The sequence below is a fragment of the Littorina saxatilis genome, unplaced genomic scaffold (assembly GCF_037325665.1).
Source record: "Littorina saxatilis isolate snail1 unplaced genomic scaffold, US_GU_Lsax_2.0 scaffold_425, whole genome shotgun sequence".
In the NCBI taxonomy this organism is placed as follows: domain Eukaryota; kingdom Metazoa; phylum Mollusca; class Gastropoda; order Littorinimorpha; family Littorinidae; genus Littorina; species Littorina saxatilis.
Genome location: NW_027128980.1, coordinates 74631 through 92249, shown reverse-complemented (window position 1 = coordinate 92249; position 17619 = coordinate 74631). Strand labels below are relative to the sequence as shown.

General features: G+C 41.1%; 2 protein-coding genes across 2 annotated transcripts; both read left to right on the top strand.

Moving 5' to 3' along the window:
- Window positions 1–241: 241 nt before the first annotated feature.
- LOC138957272 (advillin-like) lies at window positions 242–9341 on the top strand (the record flags this gene model as incomplete). The annotated part of the gene is made up of 6 exons (XM_070328410.1): window positions 242–286; window positions 2002–2067; window positions 3593–3718; window positions 4582–4653; window positions 6258–6344; window positions 8702–9341. Coding segments are annotated over 6 exons (510 nt in total), but the record flags the coding sequence as incomplete, so codon positions are not given.
- LOC138957274 (uncharacterized) lies at window positions 9274–10476 on the top strand. Its single transcript, XM_070328412.1, has one exon. It carries the CDS (start codon window positions 9274–9276, stop codon window positions 10474–10476), a length of 1203 nt encoding a protein of 400 aa, XP_070184513.1.
- The last annotated feature ends 7143 nt before the right edge of the window (window positions 10477–17619 follow it).

Here is a 17619-nt window from a genome sequence, read left to right as displayed (position 1 = left end):
TTCAAAAATTGTACATGTATGCATAGCTGCGGTAAGGGAACAATGTCCTGTTAGAGGTGAAGTGGACATTCTTGTCAACAAATAAGAGCACTGTTGAAGGATTGTGTAAGCAGGAGCGAACGAGAAGAAGAAAGATTGTGTAAACTTCGCGAATCCTTCAACGAAAGAACAAAAACTAAATACACCAACAAATCGTGCCCGCGGTAAACAATTTTAATTTGGTTTGTTTTTCTGTGTGCAGGATCTGTGCGAAGATGACGTCATGCTCCTCGACGCGTCATCGGAGGTTGGTTCGTGACGTGTGTTTGTCTGGCAAGTGTTTGAAGGCAAAGTCCTCCTCGTGTAAACGGCTCGCCTCACTATCTCAGATCTAGGTCTTAACACGGTATAAGACCATCCAACCACTGGGTCACATACCAAAAAGCAACACCCTGACTGCGTGCTGTGGTGAGTTGGAATTTTGTGATGAATTCATTTTCGAAAAAGGCACCAGCTAGTGTCTTTTACGAAATAAAATCTTCAAAAATTACCACTGTGCGCGGAAGTCACGCAGGCTATTCAGTTTTGCTTTGCGACTAAGTGGAAGGATGGTCGTAAGGCAATGTGCGGCAGTAAAATGAAACTTGGAGAACACATGAAATAACCTAGTGTTCTGGGTAGTTATTGAAGAGAATTATAAAAAAAAAGATGAAAATAATGTGAATACTATTGGACACAGACTGCGGTTGCTATGGAAACAGCCGCCATATTGGATTTCTAGGAAACGGTTTTACAGCAACATCATACATCAGAAATGCATAATATTTGGCACAAGGATAGACATGACTTGTATCTACAATCATATAGAACGACATTTTGACTACAGACTACATTTGAATTTAAATTAATTTTTGTAATAAGGATTAATGAATTTCTAACCACATATTCATTCATCCTTATTTCAAAAATGAAATTAAATTCAACTGTAGTCTTATGTCAAAATATCGTTCTATATGATTGTAGATATAAAGCATATGTATCTTTGTGCCAAATATTATGCTTTTCTGATGTATGATGTTGCTGTAAAATCGTTTCCTAGAAATCCAATTTGGCGCTGTTTAAACCGGTTTCCATTGCAACGGCAGTCTATGTAAATTAGTATTCACAAATGTTTCATTTCTTTTTATGTCACTTTAATAACTATCCAGAAAACTTAGTTACTCCATGTATTCTCCAAGTTTAATGCTGGTAATTTTAGTGCCTCACATTGCCTTAACTCATTAAAAGCCTGGCAAGATCTGAGATTGTGAGCCGAACTGTCTACACAAGTTAGAAGAAGCGTGCCTTTAAGAGCTTCCAGATCGTAAAGCGTTTAGTGTGCTTTCAATACGTCCTTAGGCTTGACTGACGTCAGTTTCTTACGCACATTGAGTAGACTTAGGCCTGTTACTGCAGACTGCTCCTGTAGTTTAATGATAGAAAAAATATGTTACCTCACAATAGTTCAATGGAAACGTATACATAAGACAGTTCAGGGCGTACACCACACACACACACACACACACACACACACACACACACACACACACACACACACACACACACACACACACACATACACACACGCGGTTTCGATACTTCTTACTTTCATATTTGATTAAAACAAAGTTTAGTTTACTACTTCATGTGTTGAATATGTACTATAGATTGATCGATTGATAGAATGATTGATAGACTGAATACACTGATAATCAGGGGTTTCATTTGCAAATAAATAGTACATGCGCTTACGAATAGATTGCGCCTACTTTGTAACTGTTAATTCACTTCATCAGTGTAAGTCCATGTTCCAGTATCACCTAGAAGTAAAAACAAACACACACCAGCACTTCCAGCAAAAGCAACGATACAATCTGACGGAACAAGCAACACATCCTCTTACAGGTGTTTCTCTCTAATCTTACCTGGCCAATTTGCTGCAGGTGTGTTTGTCTCTTATCTTTCCTGCTTATCCCTCTGCAGGTGTTTGTTTGGGTTGGAAGCGGTGCCAATGAGACGGAGAAGAAGGAAGCCCTGACAACAGCTCTGGTAAAATCTCTGGAACCATCTCTGACGTTGTCTCTAGACTCTTTGGGCTTTCTGCTGACTTAAGGCGCAAGCCTTTGAGAATATGATTGCATTTTCACTTGTTATGTTAGAAAGAAAGGAGTGGTAACAAGTCGCGTAAGGCGAAATTACAACATTTAGTCAAGCTGTCGAACTAACAGAATGAAACTGAACTCACTGCATTTTTACAGCAAGAGCGTATACTCGTAGCATCGTCAGTCCACCGCTCGATGCAATGGCAGTGAAATTGACAAGAAGAGCGGGGTAGTAGTTGCGCTGAGAAGGATAGCACGCTTTTCTTTATCTCTATTCTTTTTAACTTTCTGAGCGTGTTTTTAATCCAAACATATCACATCTATATGTTTCTGGAATCAGGAACCCACAAGGAATAAGATGAAATTGTTTTTAAATCGATTTCGGAAATTTTATTTTAATAATAATTTTTGTATTTTTAATTTTCAGAGCTTGTTTTTAATCCAAATATAACATATTTATATGTTTTTGGAATCAGAAAATGATGAAGAATAAGATAAACGTAAATTTGGATCGTTTTAAAAACAATTTTATTTTTTACAATTTTCAGATTTTTAATGACCAAAGTCATTAATTAATTTTTAAGCCACCAAGCTGAAATGCAATACCAAAGTCCGGCCTTCGTCGAAGATTGCTGGGCCAAAATTTCAATCAATTTGATTGAAAAATGAGGGTGTGACAGTGCCGCCTCAACTTTTACAAAAAGCCGGATATGACGTCATCAAAGATATTTATCGAAAAAAGGAAAACAACGTCCGGGGATATCATTCCCAGGAACTCTCACGTCAAATTTCATAAAGATCGGTCCAGTAGTTTGGTCTGAATCGCTCTACACACACACACACAGACAGACACACATACACACACACACACACACACACACACAGACACACACACACACACACACACACACACACACACACACATACACCACGACCCTCGTCTCGATCCCCCCCTCTACGTTAAAACATTTAGTCAAAACTTGTGGACTAGTTCGGAGAAAGGGGTTGGGGGGGGGGGGGGGGGGTGGTTGGGTGGCGAGGAGAGAGTGTTTGTTGATAAAACATAGATAGGGAATGGGGAGGCCGAATTGCACGATTGATATGCGAATATCAAGACGTTATATGACTTCGTCATCTACCAAGCAAATGATTCATTATGTTGAAAATCTGTAATTCTTGCTTGGCTAGTTTCTACCTTCGCCTATAAGACAATTTAAATGTAACCAAGAATCTAGCAAATCCAAAAACGATTTTTTTTTTATAATAAAAACACGAACCTACCTTTCTTGTTTTTTGATTCAAGAATCTAGCATTTAAAGTGTCTGTTCAATTTTGTTGGTCTTCTTTGACTTTACGTGAATATATTATTATATCCTCAGCATGATTACATTCATTGTTAATGGAAAACTAGACTCATGATCAATAGACAGTGACATCATTATGCAAATCATTTTGGTCACGTGACGTTGCAGGAATACATCAGGACGGACCCCGCAGGACGAAACGAGGACAACACACTGATCCTGAACGTCAAGCAGGGATTCGAACCCCCCTCCTTCACGGGACATTTCCATGGCTGGGACCCCGAGAAATGGAGCGTAAGTCATCCGTCTGTGACTGGCCATGGGTCATATGGAAATGGGTCAACTGACAATGTGTCAACTGGCCATGGGTCATATGGAAATGGGTCAACTGACAATGTGTCAACTGGCAATATATTAAATGGTGGATGACGCTTGACTTTTTCTTTGGCAGTTTGTGGTGGCTCAGATCCTTTCAGTATGAACGTTCATTTTATAACACGATTTTCAGAGCGATGCTGGATATTAATTAAGAAAGACAGGAAGAGAAAAAGAAAGAAAAACGGTAAACGGTAAAGAAACACACAAACAAACAAAATAAACGACATTTCGGAACAGGAACAAGAGACTGCAGGTGAGAAGAACAAGAACAAGAACAAGATAACAGTGAAGATGTACTCACCAGTACAAGATGTACTCACCAGTACAAGATGTACTCACCAGTACAAGAAACACCAACAATTAACATGTTAATTGATCGTGTGTTTGGTACTGGTGAGTACATTTTCACTGTTAACTTGTTTGTATATAGGAAGTTCTAAATTTCAAAACGTTGCGTAGCGAAAAATAGTTCGCGAAAAAAAGAGATTCTGACTCCCTCACTCTAGCTCTCACCACCGCCCCCGCCCCCCCATCCCCCTTCCCCCCTCCCCCCCCCCCTCCCCCTTCCCCCTCCCCCCCCCCCCCCGCTTCCAACGTGTGGGTTTATTCGTGAATGCATGTGTGTAGTTATACATCCGTACCTGTATGTGTGGGCATTGGCATGCCTGCTTGTGTACCTGCGTTTGTTTCTGCGTAAGTGTTTTCACAATTCCACTGTCAATGACTAGTTTGTTTGAGTTCAGTGTGCGATTTCATCATTGCGTTTTGTGCACGTGCAGCAAGGGAAAACATACGAGGATCTCAAACGGGAACTGGGCCAAGAGAATGTCGGCCTAACTTCCGTCAAAGAGGTAAACACTTTTCTTCTGGTTTTCTGCAATGCTCTTTTCCTGTAAACTCACCACAAAGCCAGTGGATGCATGTTTGCTTCTGTTTTGAACAAGCCGATCAGGTCTTGGCTGGTCAATTCAGTTAGTTTATTTTAGGCCCTGAAAGACTCAATTCTGTTCAAACGGTATACAAACTCAAGAATAAATCCATTTCAGTTAAAGAGAAGCAAACAATAATCATAGCACCTGTACATTTTTGCTGCTACCATCAAGGTACAGTCACTATAAGGACTGGGTGGCCGAGTGGTAACGCACTTGCGCTCGGAAGCGAGAGGTTGCGAGTTCGACCCTGGGTCAGGGCGTTAGCAATTTTCTCCCCCCTTTCCTAACCTAGGTGGTGGGTTCAAGTGCTAGTCTTTCGGATGAGACGAAAGACCGAGGTTCCTTCGTGTACACTACATTGGGGTGTGCACGTTAAAGATCCCACGATTGACAAAAGGGTCTTTCCTGGCAAAATTGTATAGGCATAGATAAAAATGTCCACCAAAATACCCGTGTGACTTGGAATAAAAGGCCGCAAAAAGTAGGATATGCGCCGAAATGGCTGCGATCTGCTGGCCGATGTGAATGCGTGATGTATTGTGTAAAAAAAAATTCCTGCGCCTTGAATATGTGCGCGATATAAATTGCATAAAAAAAATAAAGATAAAAAAAATCCCTGCGCTTAGAACTGTACCCCCGGAATACGCGCGATATAAGCCTCATATTGAGTGATTGACTATTGTAGGACATTAAAGACCACGATGATAAGTAATGTTTAACGCCCTCACAGTCAAACCATTAGGGGCATGTTCCCGGGTTTGACTCCGACTTTAGATGGGGGGAAATAAATGGACAGAAAAAATAAAAATAAAAATGAAAAGGGCCACCGCAAGGGAGGGATGGTTGTCGCGCTCTAGCTCCCGGTCAACGAGGCACCCGAGCCGGAGGTGGTGTCAAGTAGCGTCATGGAGTTAGTTTGGAGATCCAGCTGGATCATTATGTGTCATTATCAGTAAAGCGTAGTTCATTTTGGAGATCCAGCTGGATCATTATGTGTCATTATCAGTAAAGCGTAGTTCATTTTGGAGATCCATCTGGATCATTATGTGTCATTATCAGTAAAGCGTAGTTCATTTTGGAGATCCAGCTGGATCATTATGTGTCATTATCAGTAAAGCGTAGTTCATTTTGGAGATCCAGCTGGATCATTATGTGTCATTATCAGTAAAGCGTAGTTCATTTTGGAGATCCAGCTGGATCATTATGTGTCATTATCAGTAAAGCGTAGTTCATTGCCAGTCATTTTATATGGAGGGTAGAATTAAAACTTAAAACGTTTTTATTCTGATAGTTAACAATTCAAAACACCGTTTTGTACACACAAGACTTAACTGCAATTTGCGAATAAAACAACAACAAAGGTTAGCTATTGGAACGTTTAATTTTTGACAAAACGAAGCATTCACAAGCATGTCGACCTAATGGTTCTACAATTTGCGAAGCATTGGGAATCTTTCTTTTCGTTGTCGGTTGGTTTTAATCTGGTCATGGCGCTGATTTATCTTGTTTCTTTGTTTATCCAGGAGCTGGCGAACTACTACAAAACGCATCCTATAGGTGTTCTGAAACAGAGGAATCTTCCGAAGGGCGTGGACCCCAGCTGTAAAGAGGTAAGGAAGTTACGCCTGACTCAAGCTATGATGTCGTCCTCCTGACCAGACAGCCAGGGCTCCCTTTAGACGCTCCACCTCAAGGGTCCCGGGACCCCTTACTCAGTATTGGCGTTAACCGGTAATCACCGGTATTTTACAGGTTGAAACGAGAAAATACCGGAACAAAATTGGCTGCCGGTATGACCTACCGGTTGATTTTTAGAACTACCGGTTTTTTTCACTGGTAAAACAAACAAAAAAACAGTACACTGAGTTGGACTCGTACTGGTTCCAATGACCAGCCTACGGGTTTTTTTTCTGGACTGTATGCATCATAAAAGTTTGCGTACCGGTTTGAAACAATACTAGCGCCATTACTGCCTTACTTTAAAGGCACAGTAAGCCTCCCGTAAACCATCACAGAGCTCCCCGAGCGTCTAAATACAGTACAAGCAAACTTCCATTTGAACGCTCACCGAACGGGAACATCCTGGCTGCTTTCTGTCGAGCGTGAGACATTTTCAAAGAATTTATTTTCGTAGACTTGTTCCGTTAACAACAACGGCGCCTCGTTTTTGCGCCTCGCTTTTAAAATCTAAATAATAAATTGACAGCTTGTTACACAAACATTCTTTAATCATAAAAGAATTCGTTTTTCATCAAGACAAGATCAGAACAATTCGAAGTTGTGAAAGTTTAAAAAAAGAAAAGCCCGGAAGCAGGGTCACGCAAGGGTCGTAGCAGACGACGGCCGGTTTATCAGTGCAAATCGCCGTTCCTCTCAACAGTCAAAAGCCATCGCTAGAGTTCTTGTGAACCACAGCCGTTGTTTCGTGCATAAAAAAAACGTGCTATTGTAGATAAGCTCACGTCGAGTCGCATTCAAATGACTAACTATGACGACTGCATTGTGAAAAGGGAAAACTGGATCACACGGGTTCACGATGGCTCAGGGGTAAGATAAACCACGCAAAAATAAATTCTTTGAAAATTGTTTGCTCTTTACGGAGGGCACATAGGATGTTCTCAATTGGTGAGTGTTTAAATGAAATGGTGTTTGTACTGTGTGTAAAAGCCTGACCGTATCTGTGATGGTTTACGGGAGGCTTACTCTGCCTTTAATGCAGAAGGGGTGCTGGGTCCCCCCCCCCCCCCCCCCCCCCACACGCAGGGAAAATTTCGAGGGTCCAAAAACTAGAAGGATCGTACAGTTAAGACTAGAAGAGATGAGATGTAGTAAGGGGAAGGAACGATACATTTATATGTCCGATATTAGAAGAACAAGAACAAACAAGTCGCGTAAGGCGAAAATACAACATTTAGTCAAGCTGTCGAACTCACAGAATGAAACTGAACGCAATGCAATTTTTCAGCAAGACCGTATACTTGTAGCATCGTCAGTCCACCGCTCGTGACAAAGGCAGTGAAATTGACAAGAAGAGCGGGGTAGTAGTTAATGAAAGTGTTTTTAAATCGATTTCGGAAATTTGATTTTGATAATAATTTTTATATGTTTAATTTTCAGACCTTGTTTTTAATCCGAATATAACATATTTATATGTTTTTGGAATCAGAAAATGATGAAGAATAAGATGAACGTAAATTTGGATCGTGTTATAAAAAAATAATTTTAATTACAATTTTCAGATTTTTTATGACCAAAGTCATTAATTAATTTTAAGCCACCAAGCTGAAATGCAGTAGCGAAGTCCGGCCTTCGTCGAAGATTGCTTGGCCAAAATTTCAATCAATTTGATTGAAAAATGAGGGTGTGACAGTGCCGCCTCAACTTTTAAAAAAAGCCGGATATGACGTCATCAAAGACATTTATCGAAAAAATGAAAAAAAAAGCAGGGGATGTCATACCCAGGAACTCTCATGTCAAATTTCATAAAGATCGGTCCAGTAGTTTACTCTCAATCGCTCTACACACACACAGGCACACACACACACACATGCACCACACCCTCGTCTCGATTCCCCCCTCTACGTTAAAACATTTAGTCAAAACTTGACTAAATGTAAAAAGTACGCCTTATATATAGAAACAGAATTCTCTGTTAATCAGTATCAATTCCTATATGTGTCCATTTCTGCGAAAACAGTCATTGTGGTTAAAGGACTGTTATGTGCATCCTAAGACTGCGTTTTTCAGTACTTTTCATCTGTTTTACAATGTGCAATCACTGATACATCCTTGATATTTTAGAAATTAAGGTTGAAGTGTGAGTTAGTAAGCACTGTCAAATTTGCTTACATTTTGATCCAACTTTTGAACTCGCATTTCCCCAAACAGAGGCTGGACTCAACAATACCCAAAGTGGCAGAAATGGCTACATCCTGAATTACAATACCACTCTTTTGTCTGTCCACAGAGATATCTGACTGACGCAGACTTTGAGGACGTGTTCAAGATGTCCCGCAGCGACTATCTCAACCTGAGGCCTTGGAAACAGGTTGATCTCAAGAAAAAAGTGGGACTGTTCTGAAGAAAGAAGGGCATTTTTTAGGTTGAACTCTAGAAAACAATGGAACTACTCTGAAGACAAGTGATTTTTGTTTTATTTTGAACTCAAGGAAAAAAGTGGGACTGTTCAGAATAAAGAAGCGAATTGTTCAGATTGAACTCTAGAAAAAAACGGGACTACTCTGAAGACAGAAGTGATTTTTTTTTAGATTGAACTCAAGTATATAAAAAAAAGTGGGACTGTCCTAGAGAAATAAATAAATGTTTGTAACGAGCTTTGTTAGTTAGACTAATCAAAGCAGACATCATAGTTATTCGATGGCTGAGAAACAATCAGCAACATGGTCTTCTCGACAGAGATGTATTTCACACTTTCCCTGCTTAACTCTGTTTGGCCTTCCTGCATTCAAAGAAACAGACCCTCCCTCAAAAAAAAGAAGGAAAAAAAAAAAGAAGGAAAAGTCTTTCGATCAAACGCACATGGTTCCAGCATCTTATACACTAGCTCCTTCCGCCTTCCTTCTGTCGCCCTGTTTAAGTCAGTCTGACCTTGCTGTGTCGCCCTGTTTAAGTCAGTCTGACCTTGCTGTGTCGCCCTGTTTAAGTCAGTCTGACCTTGCTGTGTCGCCCTGTTTAAGTCAGTCTGACCTTGCTGTGTCGCCCTGTTTAAGTCAGTCTGACCTTGCTGTGTCGCCCTGTTTAAGTCAGTCTGACCTTGCTGTGTCGCCCTGTTTAAGTCAGTCTGACCTTGCTGTGTCGCCCTGTTTAAGTCAGTCTGACCTTGCTGTGTCGCCCTGTTTAAGTCAGTCTGACCTTGCTGTGTCGCCCTGTTTAAGTCAGTCTGACCTTGCTGTGTCGCCCTGTTTAAGTCAGTCTGACCTTGCTGTGTCGCCCTGTTTAAGTCAGTCTGACCTTGCTGTGTCGCCCTGTTTAAGTCAGTCTGACCTTGCTGTGTCGCCCTGTTTAAGTCAGTCTGACCTTGCTGTGTCGCCCTGTTTAAGTCAGTCTGACCTTGCTGTGTCGCCCTGTTTAAGTCAGTCTGACCTTGCTGTGTCGCCCTGTTTAAGTCAGTCTGACCTTGCTGTGTCGCCCTGTTTAAGTCAGTCTGACCTTGCTGTGTCGCCCTGTTTAAGTCAGTCTGACCTTGCTGTGTCGCCCTGTTTAAGTCAGTCTGACCTTGCTGTGTCGCCCTGTTTAAGTCAGTCTGACCTTGCTGTGTCGCCCTGTTTAAGTCAGTCTGACCTTGCTGTGTCGCCCTGTTTAAGTCAGTCTGACCTTGCTGTGTCGCCCTGTTTAAGTCAGTCTGACCTTGCTGTGTCGCCCTGTTTAAGTCAGTCTGACCTTGCTGTGTCGCCCTGTTTAAGTCAGTCTGACCTTGCTGTGTCGCCCTGTTTAAGTCAGTCTGACCTTGCTGTGTCGCCCTGTTTAAGTCAGTCTGACCTTGCTGTGTCGCCCTGTTTAAGTCAGTCTGACCTTGCTGTGTCGCCCTGTTTAAGTCAGTCTGACCTTGCTGTGTCGCCCTGTTTAAGTCAGTCTGACCTTGCTGTGTCGCCCTGTTTAAGTCAGTCTGACCTTGCTGTGTCGCCCTGTTTAAGTCAGTCTGACCTTGCTGTGTCGCCCTGTTTAAGTCAGTCTGACCTTGCTGTGAAAAACGCCATCAAAAGCTACACACACAACATATAAATACAAGAAAGAAAAGAAAACTGTACACAGACAAAATTGGAAGCTACTGGGTTTGTTCTTCTTGTATTGTTTTTGTGCAAGAAATCGCACAACCGCAATTCAAAAACTATGACTGGTTATTACTTGACATGTTTTCTGAAAAAGTCTGTTGTAGAAATGTACGACGTGTTAATGTTTTGCTGGCTCTTTTTTCTGAAACTCTCATTGGCATCGGCACCAAATGTTTTTCTTCATCAACATAGTATGCCGCTGATAAAGTCTTTCCGTGAAGTTGAACACCTTTTGTATGAATGTAGGAAGAAACATTCTATAATCAAGAATTCTAGTCTTTGAGGCAGCAATTAAAACACTGAGCATAATAATTGTAAACATGATAACCAGAATACTTAACCCTTAGTCTTTTATTGTACTGCTTCTTTGGCGAGTACATCTAGGATATTCCAGCGCTGACATTCCAATATACTGCTGATGTATATTGCATCATTGAATTACCACTCTTACTCTTACCTGTAAAATATACTCTTAGCAATACATTGCACGCACTTGATAGTTGTTTTGTGCTCTCTCTCTCTCTCTCTCTCTCTCTCTCTCTCTCTCTCTCTCTCTCTCTCTCTCTTCTCTCTCTCTCTCTCTCTCTCTCTCTCTCTCTCTCTCTCTCTCTCTCTCTCTCTCTCTCTCTCTCTGTTTTGCTTATCTGAAAATTCCCAAGCAAGTTGACTAATTTACCAAACTTTGCAGTGCATTCTCTCCTGTTTTGATTTTATGCTTACCGTTTTACCTGAGCACCAAACGAAACAATTCGAAATAACTGTTGAGGGGAAAACACTGTTTAGCTGAACAAATTTGAAATGGTCGCCTTTATATTCAAAGGTCCACTTTCTCATGGATTTGGAAAGGCTTCAAACGGACAATAGACGATGTTCGGAAATAACTCTGTCGGATTTGTTACGGGTTGTAAAAGAGTGAATACCCTTGCTTTTTCATGGTGAAAAGAATTCACACGTGTTTTTGTCCACGTGTTTCAGACCCCACACTAGTGATTGGCCCCTACAATGTTTGTCCTAGTAAAAGCAAGGGTATTCACTCTTCCACAACCCATACAAACCCGACAGAGTTATTTTCGGAATTTGTCTATTTATGCACAGTTCATGAACAAAGTGTACTGTTTAGATACGCTGTGCGTATTTAAGGCTGGATTATAAGACTGCTTTATTTTCCAGTTTTCTGCACATGCGTCGCATTAACTGAGCATTGAGAAATCAAATGATTTGTTGCGTTGTTTTTCATTGTGATATCAGTAGAATAGCAGGGCTGCTTTGTTATTTCTTTTTTGGTAAGAATTTGCAATGTGTTATTTTTTGTGTTATACAAATGTTCTTTTACCGTGAAATCCATTTATACTATAGCGTTCCTTTAGTGTGAAGTCCATTTATACTAGTGTTCTCTTTTGGTAAAAATGCATTTATACTAGTGTATATAGCTTTCAGTTTTTGTTATTACTGCTGACATTGATATACGAATCTGGACCTCATGTGCTTCAACAAAATGTCAAACATATGACCAGTAAGACTGAACTGTATTGTTTAGCCTAAAGATCAGCAACGTGTGTGTTATAACTCGTCTGCCACATCTGAATTTGACGGAGTTTTTCGTTCTTATTAAAACTGAAATCTCGTTTTTATTGTACCGTTAGTTACATCCTCCCCTCCTCCCCCTAATTCCTTATGCTCGTTAACATTCCATTATCGTGAATGTCTCTGACGACTTTTTTTTATTACACCATTTAAAAAAATCAGTATATCAATTGTATACATACTGTTTTGCATTGTATCCAGTTTTAACTTTCAGATTGCACGTGGAAAGGGTTTTCTTTTTTATCATTAACAGTTTTCTATTTGAAAATGTTTATTGCCACTAACATTAAGCGGGCTTGGGGTAACCTTCCCGGGAAAGGGACGAATTGACAGACAGACAAACAGACCGACCGACCGACCGACCAACAGACCGACAGACAGACAAACAGACCAACAGACCGACCGACCGACCAACAGACCGACCGACCGACCGACCGACCGACCGACCGACCGACCGACCAACACACAGACAGACCGACCGACCGACCGACCAACAGACCGACAGACAGACAGACAGACAGACAGACCGACCGACAGACAGACCGACAGACAGACAAACAGACCAACAGACCGACCGACCGACCAACAGACCGACAGACAGACAAACAGACCAACAGACCGACCGACCGACCGACAGACAGACAGACAAACAGACAGTCAATGACAGCTTACCTCCTCATGAGCATATTCTTCACTTTGCGCACAAGCTTTCGTCATATTCGCAGCTTTTAGTATGTTCTGTACCCCAATGAAGCTTTTTTTCATTTTTCTACCAATCATACTGCTGAAAAGGGAGAAATGTAAAGATTTGTTAATTAAAGTTTGTTTATCTTCCCTTCTGAAGACGACGTTATCTTGCATTCCTGTTTTTTCGTTAAACGTTTTACTATGTGTGTGTGTGTGTGTGTGTGTGTGTGTGTGTGTGTGTGTGTGTGTGTGTGTGTGTGTGTGTGTGCTACAATTAAGTTTATCATCGCGCATTACTTTCCCAATGCCGTTTGTTACCAGGTCCCGTAACACACACACACATATACACTCACACACACACACAGTGCGTCCAGTTCTCGTCTTCCACAACTAGCCGGTCAGTTTCTTTTTGTTTCAATTGAATAAACATAACAAAACGAAATTGTACGTTTATTTTTCAAAAACAAAATTATAGACTAATAAAAGAGATTAAAACATGATTATTATTCCTCTTGGTGTTCATGAACATTCTCAGCAGCAACCAACACTTCAAAACTAATTCCGTTTTCAGTTGGCAGACCCTCGATCCGCTAGAAGCAACCGTGACAGCAACTCATGACCCGGAAAGAATGCGGCTTGAAAGGTTAAGGTCAGGAATTGAGGTCATTTCCGGGTGTAGTCTAACGTGTTGAATATCCCGTGAGAGATCATTAGATTAACTCTACTCTTTCGCAGTACGTCTCAGAAACTCAAAGAGAATGTTTCGTTCCACTCTTGCGAAGAGAATTCTCGCCTGCATGTTTCGGAAGTTTGGTAGTCTACACGTCTTTTTGTTCGTGTTAAGATATTTTCTGTCATGTGAAAAAGCCGGTGTGTGTGTGTGTGTGTGTGTGTGTGTGTGTGTGTGTGTGTGTGTGTGTGTGTGTGTGTGTGTGTGTGTGTGTGTGTGTGTGTTACGATGGAAATGAATAATAAGAAAACACACCTACCCCCAAAGGGACACACACACACACACACACACACACACACACACACACAAACACACTCACTGCACGCCATGAAACTATGGTTTGAATGCTGGGGATATTATTCGGAAAGTAAAATAGGGAGATATTCACTCTCCACGCAATATCAGCTGTTGAGCTCAATAACCATGTGCCACAATGGGATATTGAATATGAAACGCCTTCCCCCGTCCTCTCCAATCACGCATTCTACCAATCAAATGTACGAATCCATCGATGAATGAATCATTCGATTAACCAACCAACTCAAGCAAACAAGCAGGCAACGTATTCGGGTGGGCGGTAGAAGCATCCGAAATACCAAACACCGGAGAAATAAAAGAAAAAAGAAACACACCTTGGAAATGGAGCGACTATGTTGCAGCAACAACCATCTACTGTTGATGGTCTTCAGAGTCAAAGCAGTCATGCCTGTTACCTGTAATGGTTCATTATGCAAAAAGATGGGTCATTAACCCCTTCCTTCGCTCCATTAACCACCCTACCGTCAGTCGCAAAAAACGCCATTTTGTAACCGAGTGCTGCGTTTTGTTTGCCAACACTTATGGCAATGCGCATTTTTACGATTCTTCAGCCTCTGTAAATCTTGTTCATTGAGAGAAAAGTACGCGGCGTTTGTGTTGTAGGTCCACCTGGAACTGATTCGTATTCTTAAAAACGAACATCTTTGTCACGTCTTGAAAACTGCTTCAGATAATTAATATTTAACCGCAGGAAATACCAAAATCAAGTGTCTTACTACAGACATATTCTTGATTAGTTTAAACCACAATAACTAAACAAACAAGTCGCGTAAGGCGAAAATACATTTAGTCAAGCTCAGTCGAACTCACAGAATGAAACTGAACGCATTGCATGTTTTCCGCAAGACCGTACGCTCGTAGCATCGTCTGTCCACCGCTCGTGGCAAAGGCAGTGAAATTAACAATACAGAAAAGCGCGGTAGCGGTTGCGCTGAGGAGAATAGCCCGCTTTTCTATATCTCTATCTTTTTAACTCTCTGAACGTGTTTTTAATCCAAACATATCATATCTATATGTTTTTGGAATCAGGAACGGACCAGGAATAAGATGCAATCGTTTTTAAATCGATTTCGGAAATTTAATTTTAATCATAATTTTTATATTTTTAATTTTGAGAGCTTGTTTTTAATCCGAATATAACATAATTATATGTTTTTGGAATCAGAAAATTATGAACAATGCAATAAACGTATTGTTGGATCGTTTTATAAAAAAATAATTTTAATTACAATTTTCAGATTTGTAATGACCAAAGTCATTAATTAAATTTTAAGCCTCTAAGCTGAAATGCAATACCAAAGTCCGGCCTTTGTCGAAGATTGCTTTGCCAAAATTTCAATCAATTTGATTGAAAAATGAGGGTGTGACAGTGCCGCCTCAACTTTTACAAAATGCCGGATATGACGTCATCAAAGACATTTATCGAAAAAAACAAAAACGTCCGGGGATATCATTCCCAGGAACTCTCATGTCAAATTTCATAAAGATCGGTCCAGTAGTTTAGTCTGAATCGCTCTACACACACACACACAGACAGACACATGTAGACACACACACACACACATACACCACGACCCTCGTCTCGATTCCCCCCTCTATGTTAAAACATTTAGTCAAAACTTGACTAAATGTAAAAACACACAAAACAAGAATAGTAGGTTTTTGGAACGTTTAATTATTGACAAAACAAAACGTTACATTTACAGTACGTCGACCCAGTGGTCGTATAGGTAGTCAGACAGACAAACACTTCTGATACAAACAATGAACTTTCTCAAAATCGTCGATGAATCTCTCTTGCAAACATCCCCCCCCCCTCCCCATTATGATTAAATTGTGTCAGCGGACTTATCTACACGCGACAAAGCTGTATTGTGTATGTTATTGCTTTGAGTCGAAAATGTGAAAATACAATTTTGTATGGCCAACTTTCGCCAACAAAAGTATAGGCATCAAAATTAGTCGAGAATCGTGCATGTGAACAGCGCTTAACTTAACACACGCAGAACACATTCCTGTGGCATTTCTGCAGCGGAATTGCAGGCGCCGGATGATTCTGAGTGGACGTGCCAGACAAATGTGCAAGACAAATCGTCATTGCCGACAGGCGTGAAGCGAGACACCAACCTGGTGAAGACAGTGTTGGATCCAGTGTTTCCTTCAACAAGTGGCGTTTTTTTTTTCTCCAAGACAGTCCTGAGACCACCGCTGGAAATGCGATGTGATTCCAAAAGACAAATGTCCATGTTTATTTACAATGAAAATGGACATTAAAGTATTCTTATCTTATCTTATGTTACTTAGGGATGAAAATGAATGTTCGGTATATAGCTGAGATGCCTCAGCCATGACGGTTCCTGACGGCTAAACTCTGGCGGATGCAGTGCGCAGCCCGGCACACGGCATTGTAAACTACACATACCCCCAGCCCTCCCCCTCCCGTCACCACTCTCACCGCCATCCACCCTGCTCTTGGTCTCCGAACTAAAGAAGTGGTGTTCTTCTTCCTTCGAGGCAGTCTTACCTTGACCTTATCTAGTTTTTAAATGCTAACTTACATTTTCCTATACTTTTAGTGTGTTATAGCAGTAACACAAAGCTATCGAGAAAACTTTACGGAACAAATCTTGCAGTTTTCTTTAAGTTCTTGCGGTTAGAGTCACGGGTTGACTGGGCGATTTGTGTATGTGCATACTTGTGCACGTTTCGGAGTAGTAATCACGTGCGAGGAATCAGCGGGGAGTGCGACACCTCAGACAGGCAGCGATGATGTGCTGAATTCAGCGCTTGTTCTGGGAGCTGTCTGCAACGACCTATATCTCTATCACTCTCTGGCAAGGTTGATGCATATATATGTTTATCTGCTGTAATGTAGAAGGCGAACATATCTGTGCTACAAAAAAACGTGAAAGCACTTTCACTCATGCAGGTTTTGTCTGGAGTAATGGAGACGGCGAAAACATGTAGACAATTAGAAAGACGAAAGTATTTACACTTGCAGAGATATTGCCTGTAACAGTTGATGGATAAAAGAAAACACACACACACACACACACCACACACACACCACACACACACCACACACCACACACACACCACACACACACACCACACACACACACACACACACACACATACACACACCCACACACACAAAGCAAGACAATAAAAACACCTCAGTGTTCGCACTAATAGCGTTCACCCACACACACAAAGCAAGACAATAAAAACACCTCAGTGTTCGCACTAATAGCGTTCTTGTCTTGAATGTTCTTCTTGATTAGATTCTATTTGTTTTGAGCTTGTCTTTTGTGCGGAATACAGATCCTGAATACAACATTTGACTCAGTGAACAAACGCAGCTAGGCTACTGTTTTGGCCTCAACGGCTTGCTGTGCTAAATCTACAATAGTGTATGCTGTTGTTTGTTTATTCTCATGTAAATATACGTTTTAATCTTATGCAAGCAGGGCTGATCTATAGTTTTTAAGCAGGCCTTTCGACACGGATAGTTTCAAAACAGTCATCCAGGTTAGATTCTGTCACTTAACCGTTGTATTCGTGACGACTTTTAAATTTTAAGCGCGGTTTTTGTCTTCTGTGACGTCGTTAGCCAAAGCTGTGACCTCTGTGGAGACTCTAGTATCTGGGAGGAAAAGATAGCTGTCTTCCTTAAGAACTGAAGGACTTTAGGCAACAATATAAGGCTGAATCTAAAAGTGCAGCCACGACCCAAACACATTAGAGAAATAAATTCCCCAAAGGGACAAGCAA

Excerpts from the sequence above, each read along its gene's own strand:
- LOC138957274 (XM_070328412.1), top strand. The coding sequence starts at position 9,274 with ATGGTTCCAGCATCTTATACACTAGCTCCTTCCGCCTTCCTTCTGTCG.